Source organism: Rhinopithecus roxellana, chromosome 11 (assembly GCF_007565055.1).
Source record: "Rhinopithecus roxellana isolate Shanxi Qingling chromosome 11, ASM756505v1, whole genome shotgun sequence".
Taxonomy (NCBI): domain Eukaryota; kingdom Metazoa; phylum Chordata; class Mammalia; order Primates; family Cercopithecidae; genus Rhinopithecus; species Rhinopithecus roxellana.
In genome coordinates this window covers 74,660,721-74,673,927 of record NC_044559.1, presented here as the reverse complement: position 1 = coordinate 74,673,927, position 13,207 = coordinate 74,660,721, and the positions used below count along the sequence as shown (strand labels likewise).

The 13,207-nt window shown below is 36.6% G+C and overlaps 1 protein-coding gene across 4 annotated transcripts in view; it reads right to left on the bottom strand.

The window, feature by feature from the left end:
- Nucleotides 1-13,207, bottom strand: part of HPSE2 (heparanase 2 (inactive)) — a 790,590-nt gene that overhangs the window by 264,786 nt on the left and 512,597 nt on the right. For all 4 annotated transcript variants that reach the window (XM_010389528.2, XM_010389530.2, XM_010389531.2 and 1 more), the window contains one exon: nucleotides 2,377-2,548. In XM_010389528.2, coding sequence (XP_010387830.1) covers nucleotides 2,377-2,548 — 172 coding nt within the window. The remainder of the gene's footprint in view (nucleotides 1-2,376; nucleotides 2,549-13,207) is intronic.

Genomic DNA, 13,207 nt, shown 5'->3' with positions numbered 1-13,207 from the left:
TCTGAGGTTATAGAACCTAGGAATATTCTGAGGATATGAATAAAACAAATGGGTTCCTGACCCTACTCTGTGGTTTATCATGGCTGGCAGATATATAAACAAATGTTATCATCAATTTGATAAGTGCTATAGCAGAAAAATACAGTGCCATGCAACGACAGAGGAGGCCCTAAGAAATTCTGCCTGAACATGTCAGAGAATATCTAGAGAAAGGAGAAAAACAAGAGGAGAGGCTGGTATTCTTAACAAAATGACACAAAATAAAAAGATGTAAAGGTATAAAAGAGCATGGCATCTTCCAAAATTTACATTAAAAATTTTCTCTACTTTGATGTAGTTAGATGTAATTAGAGGGCAAGGGGGCATCACTGCTTATTAGCTGCAAGTTTAGGCAGGCGCAGATGCTAAAGGCCACGAGTGCATCTGAAAGGGTTTGGATTTCAAGCAAAAGTGACTTGACCAGATGTTGCATTAAAAAAAAAAAAATACTCTGTAATCCCAACACTTTGGGAGGCTGAGATGGGTGGATTATCTTAGGTCAGGAGTTCAACACTAGCCTAACCAACATGGTGAAACCCCATCTCTACTAAAAATACAAAAATTATCTGGGCATGGTGGCACATGCCTGTAATACCAGCTACTCGGGAGGCTGAGGCAGGAGAATTGCTTTAGCCCAGGAGACGGAGGTTGTAGTGAGCTGAGATCACACCACTCCACTCCAGCCTGGCTGACAGAGCGAGACTCTGTGTTTAAAAAGCAACAACAATAAAAAAAAACTACTCAGGAATTTATATGGAAAAATTATTAGAGTCTGAGGCTAGCTAGATATCAATAAATCATTTAGGATTAAAAACAATAAGGTTTAAAATAAAAATGAAAAGAAAATGGGACATGAAGGATACTAAGAAAATTACAGTACTTAATAACTAATTGAATGTGTGAACGAAGGAGAAAACTGATCTAAAATGGCTTCCATGTCTGGGTCTCAGACAAAATGGTTATTGTCAAATTTGGTTAAGTTACTAATGGTTACTACAATGGTTACTAATCAAATTTGGGATAAGAGGAAACAAGACAACATAAGGATTTGAAAATGTTGAGTTCTTTTCATAATTAACAGAATTCAAGTTTAAACAACCATGCAACATGATCCTGCATTAATTAAAATAGAGTAAAATAATAAAATTGACAACATTCATTGCTATAGGATATTGGAGAAAAAGATACACTAATACATTGCTGCCCTGCAACCTGATGAAATTGTTGTGAAAAAAACTTGGCAACAAATATAAAAGCCATAAAAATTATCACATACTTTGACCAAGAAACCCCACTTTTTGGAATATAGCCCAAGGATGTAATTCAAAAGAAATAAATAACCGATTTGTATAAAAATGTTTATAGCTGTGCTATATATTACAAGCAAAATTTGGAAACAGTCCAATGCCCAACAGTGATGGAATGCTTAGGCAGACTTTGGTGCATTAATGCAATGGAATATTTTATTGCTATTAAGAATGACAATATGAGAACTATGTAGAAAAAAGGAAAGGGTCATGTGAAGCAATGAGTAAAAAATGCAGCACTCAAAATGATGCGTATACAATGATCACAACTATGTAAAATTATATCTGTATAACCAGGAGGATTAGAAAGGAATACAGAGCTGGTAATTTAGACTGCTGACATTTTTGTTATTGTTAGTTCAAGTTGCTGGGGATGTTTATGTGTTTCTAGTTATATTTCACTGTATATTTAGTACATTTAGTACATATACATTAACAGAGATAAATCTCTATTTTTTTTCTGACACATAAAAGAAAATCCTGATCAGTATCTTTCCTTGCCTTAGGTGATTTAAAAAAAGATTATCAGATTTAGTCAAAACTAAATAAGAAAAGTGGTAGCAATTCTCTAGAATATCTGCTAATAGGCCTATCAAGACCTTTAATCTCTCAGTATTTGTAGTGTTTTTCAACTTTTTAACCCAGTTTGCTGGCCAAGATTTTGTAAAGCTTCACTTTCTACAAGAGGACCCTGGTATAGAGTAATTTTTTTGTCTTAAAAAATATAAAATGATGCTATAAAATGCATCATATTAATTGTGTTTTTTCAAACAATGTTTCCTTTCCAACCCATCCTAGAGATTGTGATATACCTTCCCCATCCCACGATCCCCTGTTGATTATGGAAGGCCTAGAATGATGAGAAAGATGGAGAATCTCTGACTTAGAGTGGGTGAAGCCACTATGGAAAGAGTCCCTCCTTTTTTCTTAAGACCAAAATAAATAAATAAATAAATAACCAGGAGAAATGCAAATACAATAATTCATTAAATGAACAATGTTGTAAGAAAAGCTAAATAATCTGACCTACCCATCTAGGAGGGCGATGACATTCTTCCTTGGCCGCCCAATATTAGGGCCATATAAGCTGGCTCTGGAATAAATCCGGATGGGCTGCAACAGGCTCTTCAGCTGGATGTAATCCTTTCCCAACTGGCTGCCATTTACTGCCCGGCCATGCATGGTCCGATAGTTATTTGGCTCTAGATTAAAAGCACACATGCAAGTCAGAATTGAGAAGGGTAAGGCTCTGCCAACACTTTCCTGTCCACAGATCTCTCTGTCCTTTTCTTAGTAGTATGAAAAAAAAAAAAAAAACACACACACACACACACACAGTAAAAAAGTGGGTGTGAATTATTTTAACTTAAAGAATCACCCAAACAAAAAAAAGTCAAGTTAGCTTGCTGTTCCATTCATTTTCAAACTAATTTTCACAAAAGGATAACCTAATCAACACCACAGACCATAGAGATTTTCAGGTGCTACTTCATAATGAATGGTATATTGGATTGAATAGTGTCCCCCAAAATTTATGTCTACCAGAATCTCAGAACGTGAGCTTATTTGGAAACAGGATCTTTGAAATGTAACTAGTTATGATAAGGTCATACTAGATTCCAGTGGGTCCTAAATCCAATGATTTCTGTCTTTATAAGAGAAAGGAGAAGGAAGTTCAGATACACAGACACGGAGAGAAGAATGCCATGTGACAACAAAGATTGGAGAGATGTTGCTAGGCTAAGCATTGCTGACAGCCACCAGAAGCTAGGATAGAGGCATGGAATAGATTCTCTCTCAAAACCCCCACAAGAAACCAATCCTGCTGATGCTCTGATTTCAGACTTCTGGCCTCCTAAACTATCAGAGAAGCAATTTTTGTTGTTTTAAGCCACGAAGCTTGTGGTAATTTGTTATGGCAAGCCTAGAAAACTAATACACATGGTAAGAAGTGAAATCTTCATAAAGATGTTCACTGCCAAAAAGTCAGAAAAAAATTCATATTCAGTAATAACAAAGTAGCTAATTGAAGTAATTTTGAGCAAAGCCTCCTCTTCCAGCTTCCATTACCTTAGTAGTTCTAAAAGGGGAGAAAAATTCCCCAAAACCAGCAGCTCCACACCTGGAGGAGGCTAATTTGACTTGGAATGGTGTGCATACCCCAGGAAAGGCCAGCAACTCAGCTGCCTTGAGACTGTGATACTGGCAGGTACAAGAAATAAACCCGTAGACTTGTAAGAAATATAACAGGAAAATTTGGGGAATAAGGCAGCCACAGCGAACCTTGACAATCTCACATATACCCCCTGTAATCTACAAGGCTAAACATGCTTAGGAGGGACTACAGGATAGTAGTGTGGATAGTAGGAGGATACCTAGCTATCCATACATTTCCAGATAAGTGTGAAACCTAGGACACTGATAAAGGAAACATAAGAAGGCATGACTGAAAGTAAAATCCCAGTTAGACTTGCAACAGGCCTAAATTTTCAATGTGTTTCCCAACCAACACAGAGATCCACTGGCAAAAGGTGGAAGGCTTACTGGTTCAAGGGAATTTAGCAAAACCTCTGATCAATCCTCAGCTCACCATTAAGCTATGTTGACTCAAGTGCAACCTCCAGGAGACTTGTCTTAACAATTAAAAAATGATTAAGAAATAAGACAACATAAGAGATATCAGTAGCTACATAACTCAAGGGAGACAGACTCTATAGAGTTAGCCCAGGACCTGTGGAATGGAGATACAGAATTCAGAGTTGGTCCAGTATATTATCTAAAATGTGTAGTTTTCAACAAAAAAACCTATTATACATGAAAAAAATGGAAAAGTTTGGCCCCTCCCAGCAAAAAGCATAGAAACGGCCTCTTAGGGGGCCTAAATACTAGACTTGGCAGACAAAAACTTACTATAAATATGTTCAAGAACTTAAGAGAGTCTGGGCACAGTGGCTCATGCCTGAAATCCCAGCACTTTGGGAGGCCGAGGCAGATGGATCACTTGAGGTCAGGATTTTAAGACCAGTCTGGCCAACAGAGTGAAACCCTGTCTCTACTAAAAATATGCAAATTAGTTCCAGCTACTTGGCTTGGGAAGCTGAGGCAGGAGAACTGCTTGAATCCAGGAGGCAGAGGTTGCAGTGAGTGCACCATTGCACTCCAGCCTAGGTGACAGAATGAGACACTATCTCAAAAAAACAGAAAACAAAAAACAAAACTAAAAATAATAAAGAGCTAAAGGAAAGTATAATGTTAATGATTCATCAAATAGAAATATACATAAAGAAAAGGATATTATAAAAAAGAGTCAAAGAAAAGTATTGAACTGAAATGACTAATCTCATACAGGAGCACATAATGAGATTAACAGCTGAGTTTTTATCAGAAAAAAATGGAGGCCAGAAGATGGTAGGACGATATATTCAAAATGCTGAAAGAAAACAAAACAAAACTGATAACCAAGAATTCCATATGCAGCAAACTATCCTTGAAAACTGCATGCAAAGTTAAACATTCTGAGAAAAACAGAGAGAAGAGATTTTGTTGTGAGCAGATATGCCTTATAAGAAATAAGAAAGGAAGTCATTCAGATTGGAATAAAATGATACCAGATGGTAACTCAAAATCACACAAAAAAATAAAAGACATAAATAAAGGTAATTATATGAATAACTATAAAAAATATTCATTCCTCTTTTCTTCTCTTAACTGATTTAAAAGATAGTTGCATAAAACAAAAATATACAATCGCATTGTTGGGCTTATAAAATATAAAGATATAATATTTAGAATAATAATGGCACAAAGGACTGGGGAATGAAACTGTACTAAAGCAAGTTTCTGTATTAAACTAGAATTAAGAGCCAGACATGGTAGTTCACAGCTGTAATGCTTGCAGTTTGGGAGGCCAAGGTGTGTGGATCACCTGAGGTCAGGAGTTCGAGACCAGCCTGGCCAACATGGTGAAACCCTGTCTCTACTAAAAATACAAAAAGTACCCGTGTGTGGTGGTGGGTGCCTGTAATCCCTGCTACTCAGGAGGTTGAGGCAGGATAATCACTTGAACCTGGGAGGCGGAGGTTGCAGTAAGCCAAGATTGCACCATTATACTCCAGCCTGAGTGACACAGTGAGACTCTGTCTCAAACAAACAAAAAGCAAAAAAACCTAGAATTATTAAGTTAGTATTACTTGAAAATAGATTGTGATGAGTTAAGATGTATTGTAATAAGAAACTACTAAGAAAATAACAAAACAGGGTGGGTGTGGTGGCTCATGCCTATAATCCCAGCACTTTGCTAGGCTGAGGTAGGAGGATTGCTTGAGCCTAGGTGTTCAAGAACATCCTAGGCAACACAGTGAAATCCCATGTCTACAAAAAATTTAAAAAATTAGCTGGGTGTGGTGGTGGGCACCTGTAGTCGCAGCTACTCAGGGGGCTGAGGTGGGAGAATCGCTTGAGCCCAAGAGATTGAGGCTACAGTGGGCTGTAGTTGTACCACCACACTCTAGCCTAGCAACAGAGCAAGGCCTTGTGTGAAACAAAAGAAAAAGAAAAGAAAAGAACAATGAAAACAGTACCTTAGACAATATTTCTTTTACACAAAAAGGCATGAAAAGTGAGATAGAGGAAGAAAAATGCCACGAGATAAATGGAAATCAGCAAGATGACACATGTAAAGTCAATTATATCAACAATCTCAAATAATGGAAATGGATTAAATACTCCAATTAAAAGCAGAAATTATCAGACTGAATAAAAAATAGGTCCTAATAAGAGACACCTTTCAGATTCAGAAACACAAATAGATTGAAGGCAAAAATTTTTTTTAAAAGGTAGACGTTGTGGGCTGTGGCATAGTGGCTCATGCCTGTAATCCCAGCACTTTGGGAGGCCAAAGTGGGTGGATCACGAGGTCAGGAGATCAAGACCATCCTGGCTAACATGGTGAAACCCCGTCTCTACTAAAAACACAAAAAATTAGCCAGGCGTGGTGGCAGGTGCCTGTAGTCCCACCTACTTGGAATGCAGAGGCAGGAGAATGGCATGAACCAGGGAGGCGGAACTTGCAGTGAGCCGAGATTGCACTACTGTACTACAGTCTGGGTGACAGAGTGAGACTCTGCCTCAAAAAATAAATAAATAAATAAATAAATAAATAAATAAATTTAAAAAGGTAGACTATATAAACAGTAACCATAAGAGAGCAGAAATAACTATACTAATACCAGAAAAATAGATTTTAAGATAAAAACATTACTAGAGATAATATGAGGCATTTTGTAATGAGAAGAAGGGTCTCAATATCAGGAAGATGTAACAATTAGAAATATATATGTCCCTAACACCACCAACATACATGAAACAAAATTGAAGAGAGAAATAGAAAATTCAAGAATAATGGAAGGAGACTTCAACACTACATTTTTAATAATAGATGAAATGACTAGATGAAAAAAATCAGCAAGAATGTAGAAGGCTGGATTGGCACTATCAGCTAACTTTACCTAATTGCCATCTACAGAATACTCCACCCAACAACAGCAGGATACACATTCTTTTCATAGAGAACATCCTTCAGGACAGACCATATTGTAAGACATAAAATAAATCTCATAAATTTAAAAGGATTAAAATCATACAATGGATGTGCTTCAATCACAATAGAATTAAACTAGAATTCAACAAAAATTGAGAAATCCCCAAATATTTGAAAATTTAACAAATAATCCATTGGTCAAAGAAGAAATCACAAGGAAATAAAAAAAATAGAATGGAATAAAAATGAAAATAAAATACATAAAAAGATATGGGATGCAGCTTAAGCAATGCTTCAGAGGGAAATTTATAGACTTAGGCTCCTATATTAGAAATGAACAAAGATCTCAAATCAATAACCTAAGTTTCCACATTAAAAAGGAAAAAAAGAAAAGAAAACTAAATCCAAGCAAAACAAAGGAATGAAATAATAAAAATTAGAGTAGGTATCAATGATATTTTTAAAATAGAGAAAATTCAGAGAAAGCAAAAGTTGGTTATTCGAAAAGACCACAAAACTGATATACCTTTAGTTAGACTGACCACCAAAAAAAGAGAGAGAGAAGTCACGGATTACCAAAAGGGAACACCAGTAAAGGATCTCACAGTAATTAAGTTGATAAGGAACTACTATGAACATCTTTGTGCCAATAATTTAGAAAACTTAAATAAAATGGTACATTTCAAAAAAAGGAACAAATTATTAAAACTGACTAAACAAGATGCAGAAAATCTGTATAGACACATAACAACAATGAAAACCCATTGAGGTAGTAATTAAAAATCTTTCCACAAAGAAAGCCCAGACCTGGACGGTTTAGTTGGTGAATTCTATTAAATATTTAAATAAGAAACATCAATGCTTTACAAACTTTTTCAGAAAATGGAGGAAGAGTGTACACTTTTCAACTTATGTTATAAGGCCAATATTACCCTGACACCAAAGCCAGTCAAAGACATCACAAGAGGCTGGGTGCAGTTACTCATGCCTGTAATCTCAACACTTTGGGAGGCCGAGGCAGGTGGATCATTTGAGGTCAGAAGTTCAAGACCTGCCTGGCCAACATGGTGAAACCCCATCTCTACTAAAAATACAAAAATTAGCCAGGCAGTAGAGGTGCACACCTGTAATTCCAGCTACTCAGGAGGCTGAGGCAGGAGAATCGCTTGAGCCTGGGAGGTGGAGTTTGCAATGAGCCTAGATTGTGCCACTGCACTCCAGTCTGGGTGACAGAGTGAGACCCTTTCTCAAAAACAACAGCAACAAGAACAACAACAACAAAACAAAGACATCACAAGAAAACTACAGACCAATATCCCTCATAATACAGATGTAAAATCCCCAACAAAATATTTACAAAGTGAGTCCAGCAACATATGAAAAGTTTTATACACTATGACCAAGTGGGATTTACGCCAGGAATGCAAGGTTGATTTAATGTTAAAGCCTTTTAACTAATGTAAAATACCATTGTAATAGAAAAAAGACCAAAACTAAATTATCTCAACAGCTGCAACACCACCACCAAAACTCATTTGACAAAATGCAACACCCATTCCTGATAAATATTCCCAACAAACTGAATAGAAAGGAGCTTCCTCAACTTGATAGAGTATCTAAGAAAAACCTAGACCTAACATCATACTTAATGGTGAAATATGGACTGTGTGCCCCTAAGACTAAGGAGAAGACAAGGATGTCTGCTCTTGCCACTTACGAATCAACATTTGTACTAGAGATTCTAGCCAGTGCAGTCAGGCAAGGGAGATAAATAAAAAGCATCCAAATTGGAAAGGAAGAAGTCAAACTGTTATTATTCTCAGACAATATGATCCTACATATAGAAAATCCTAAGGAATCCACACACAGGAGGCTAAAAAGTACAAAATGTAAAAAACAAATTCAGCAAGGTTGGAGGGGATACAATATCAATTTATAAAATCAATTATATTTCTAAGTATTATTGATACACAATCCAAAAATGAAATTATAAAAATAATTTCATTCCCAATTGCATAAAAAAGAATAATATACTTAAGAACAAGTAATTGGCCGGGCGCGGTGGCTCAAGCCTGTAATCCCAGCACTTTGGGAGGCCGAGACGGGCGGATCACGAGGTCAGGAGATCGAGACCATCCTGGCTAACCCGGTGAAACCCCGTCTCTACTAAAAATAAAAAAAAAACTAGCCGGGCGAGGTGGCGGGCGCCTGTAGTCCCAGCTACTCGGGAGGCTGAGGCAGGAGAACGGCGTAAACCCGGGAGGCGGAGCTTGCAGTGAGCTGAGATCCGGCCACTGCACTCCAGCCTGGGCGACAGAGCGAGACTCCGTCTCAAAAAAAAAAAAGAACAAGTAATTAACAAAAGAAGCACAAAATGTATACACTGAAAACTATAAAACATTGCTGAGATAAATTAAAAATTAAATAAATGTGGAGATAATCTATGCTCGTGATAGGAAGATTTTGTATAGCTAAGATGGCAATTCTCCCCAAATTGATCTATAGATTCAATGCTATCTCCATTAAAATTCCAGGAAGCTTTAATGAAGAAATTAACAAGCTAATCCCAAATTTTACATGGAAATGCAAACACCAAGGATAGCCAAATTAATTTTGAAAAAAAAGGAACAAAGTTGGAAGATTTACGTTTCCACATTTTAGCACTCATTATAAAGCTATTGTAATTAAGACAATGTAGTCCTAGCATAAAGAAAGACACACAGATCAGCGGAACAGAATTAAGAGTATAGAACTAAAGCTATTTATGGTCAATTGATTTTTTTACAAAGGTGCCAAGATAAGCAAATGGGTAAAAAACTGTCTTTTTAATAAACGGTACTGGGAATCTCTGTATCCACATGCAAAAAGACTAATTTATAGCCTTATTTCACAAGGTTCACAAAAATTAACTCCTAATAGATTTAGGGCCAAATGTGAGAGCTAAAACAATGAAATTTTTAGAAGAAAATATAGGAAAAAACTCCTTGTGATCTTGGATTAAGCAAAGATTATAGCACCAAAAGCATAATTCATAAAATAAAAACTGATAAATTGAACTTTATCAAAATTCAAAGCCTTTGCACTTTAAAAGATACCACCAAGTTACAAAAGATGAAGTAAAAAAATTATTTGCAAATCATATACTTGAATTTTTTTTAAAAAAACCTGTATCCAGAATATATAAAGAACTCTTACAATTCAATAATAATATAAATAATCCACTTAAAAGAGCAAAAGCTTTGGGCTGATGTTTCACAAATGAAGTAGAAATGGCTAGTAAGTACATGAAAAGGTGCCCGACATCATTAGTCACTAGGGAAGTGGAACTGTTTTCAGGTCCTTCTATTTAATATCCATCTCTTCTATAAGGATGTAGGCAGCTATATTCATCTGTTATTTACTCTTTTTTTTTTTTTTTTTTTTTCTTGTGACACAGGGTCTTGCTCTGTTACCCAGGCTGGAGTGCAGTGGTGCAACTTTGGCTCACTGCAACCTTGAGTTCCTGGGCTCAAGTGATCCTCCCACCTCAGCCACCTGAGTAACTGAGACCACAGGTGTGCGCCAGCACATTCTGCTTAATTTTTGTATTTTTTGTAGAGATGGGGTTTCATTATGTTTCCGAGGCTGGGCTTAAACTCCTGAGCTCAATCTGACCACCTTGGCCTCTCAAAGTGCTGGGATTACAGGCATTAGCCACCATGACCAGCCTGTTATTTACCATTGTATCTTTCTAACCTAGTGAAGAAAGCCAAGAAATCTAAACATAATTTAAAAAGTAATAACCATAGAGTAGTACAAAAAGTAGTTCATTTTCTATTAGATATCCCAAGTTCCTGACTTAGATTTGGCACTTACTGCTGCCTATAGCAATTCACTTCACGTTTTCAAATGTGTTTCTTCACTTATGTAATACTTTATCAGGCACTTTATTTAGCATTTTGAGGTCCAAATAGAAGAGCCTATTTGGAAGTGCTACATAAACTAAACACTATGCAAATATAGGATGACAATATTGCTGATAATTACAAATATAAACCTCTAAGGGAGTAACACTAAGTCTTTGTAATCAACCAGTGGCAAGAAATAGGCATTTTATACCCTTTAAAATAAAAGATAAACATATGTTATTCTTTCTAAATAGTTTCATTGCAATACAAAACACATACAATTCACCAATTTAATGTGTATAATTCAATGGTTTTTAGTATTTTCACACAGTTGTGCAACCATCACAACACATTTTAGAACATTTTAATCATCCCAGAAGAAAACTCTGTGCCCTTTAGCAGTCACCCCTCACCCATCACGGGTTCCCCAGCCCTAAAAAACCACTAATCTACTTTCTGTCTCTGTAGGTTTGTCTGTTCTAGACATTTCATATAAGGGGAATTATACAATGTGTTGTCTTTTGTGACTGGATTCTTTCATTTAGCCTAATCTTCTCAAAGTTCATCCATGTTGCAGAACGTATCAGTACTTCATTCCATTTTGTAGCACGTAGTATTTCTTTGCATGTATTTGTCACGTGTCATTTATCAAGTCATCAATTGATGGTCATTTAGGTTGTTTCCACTTTTTTTGCTATTAAAAGTAATTCTGTTATTAACATTCATGTAGAAGTTTTTGTATGGACATATGTTTTCATTTCTCTTGGATATATATCTAGAAGTGGAATTGTTGGCTTACTTGGCAATTTTATGTTTAACTTTCTGAGGATCTACCAGACTGTTTTCCAAAGTGGCTGTACCATTTGACATTCCCACCAGCAGTGTGTGAAGGTTTCAGTTTCTCCACAACCTTGTCAACATTTGTTACTTTACTTTGCCTTTTTAAAATTTGGCCATCCTAGTAAGAGTGAAGTGATATTTAATTGTGGTTTTGATTTGCTTTTCCATGATGGCTAATGATGTCAAGCATTTTTTCATGTACTTGCTTGTCATTTGTATATCCTCTTTGGAGACATGAAATATTTTGTCCATAATATTCTTTTAACTGCTTCTTGTGTTGTCCTTAATATGAGTGAAACAATCCTGCAAATGATATTCATATTTCCACAAAGTAGGTCTTCATCATGACTCACAGTCTTTTTTTCTTAATTAATACACTTTATTTTTATTGTTAGAGCAATTTTAGGTTTACAGAAAATTGAGCAGACAGTACAAAGAGTACTCATATAGTTTGTCCCTTACACACACACACACACACACACACACACACACACACACACATACACATACAAACACACAAATTTACCATTATTTACTTGCCTTGGTCTGATACAGTTGTTACAAATGATAAACTACTATTGACACATCATTATTAACTGAAATCCATAGTCTACATTTGGGTGTACTCTTCCTGTTGTACAGTTGTGTGAGCTTTGAAAGGTGCAAAATGTCATGTATACACCATTACAGTGCCATAGAGAATAAGTTCACCATCCTAAAACTCCCACATACTCTGCCCATTTATTCCTCCCTCCATTCATTACTCCTCCCTAACTACTGGCAACAACTGATCTATTTACTCTCTGTATACGGTTTTACCTTTTCCAGGATGTCATATAGTCATAATCATGGCTTACAGTTTTCTAAATGAGGTAAGGAGTTGGCCTCACATTGTGTAAACTGTCTGCTGGAGCATGTCTAGTACTCCAAGCCAAAAAACGACCATATCAGGTTTTCTGTCCCTTGTCAATCTCATTTGGATAGAGAAGTCAATGGTGTGTCAATGAGGTAAGCCTTGACAACAGATTCAGTCTTCACTTTTACAAGTTATTGGAAAGGTTTTAAAATATTTAAAAATAGGCAAGAATTCTATTGGACCATTTCAGTTAAGTGTGTTCTTGTTCATAGTATCCTGTTCTGAGAAAACAAAAGTGAGTATTTAAGAAATGAGTAGGCCAGGTACGGGGGCTCACACCTGTAATCCCAGCACTTTGGGAGGCTGAAGCGGGAGGATCACCCGAGGTCAGGAGTTCGAGACCAGCCTGACAAACACAGAAAAACCCCATCTCTACTGAAAATACAAAATTAGCCAGATGTGGCAGTGCATGCCTGTAATCCCAGGTACGAGGGAGGCTGAGGCAGGAGAATCGGTTGAATCTGGGAGGCGGAGGTTGCGGTGAGGAGAGATCATGCCATTGCACTCCACCTGGGCAACAAGAGCAAAATTCCATCTCAAAAAACAAAAAAAGAAAAAAAGAAATGAGTAGAAAGTGAGGATAATTATTTATTATGGTCCTTAAAGTATCCATTTTCTCTGCAGTGGTGGGCCATACCAATGATTCATTCAATCTTCACATACATAGCAGTTAATATGG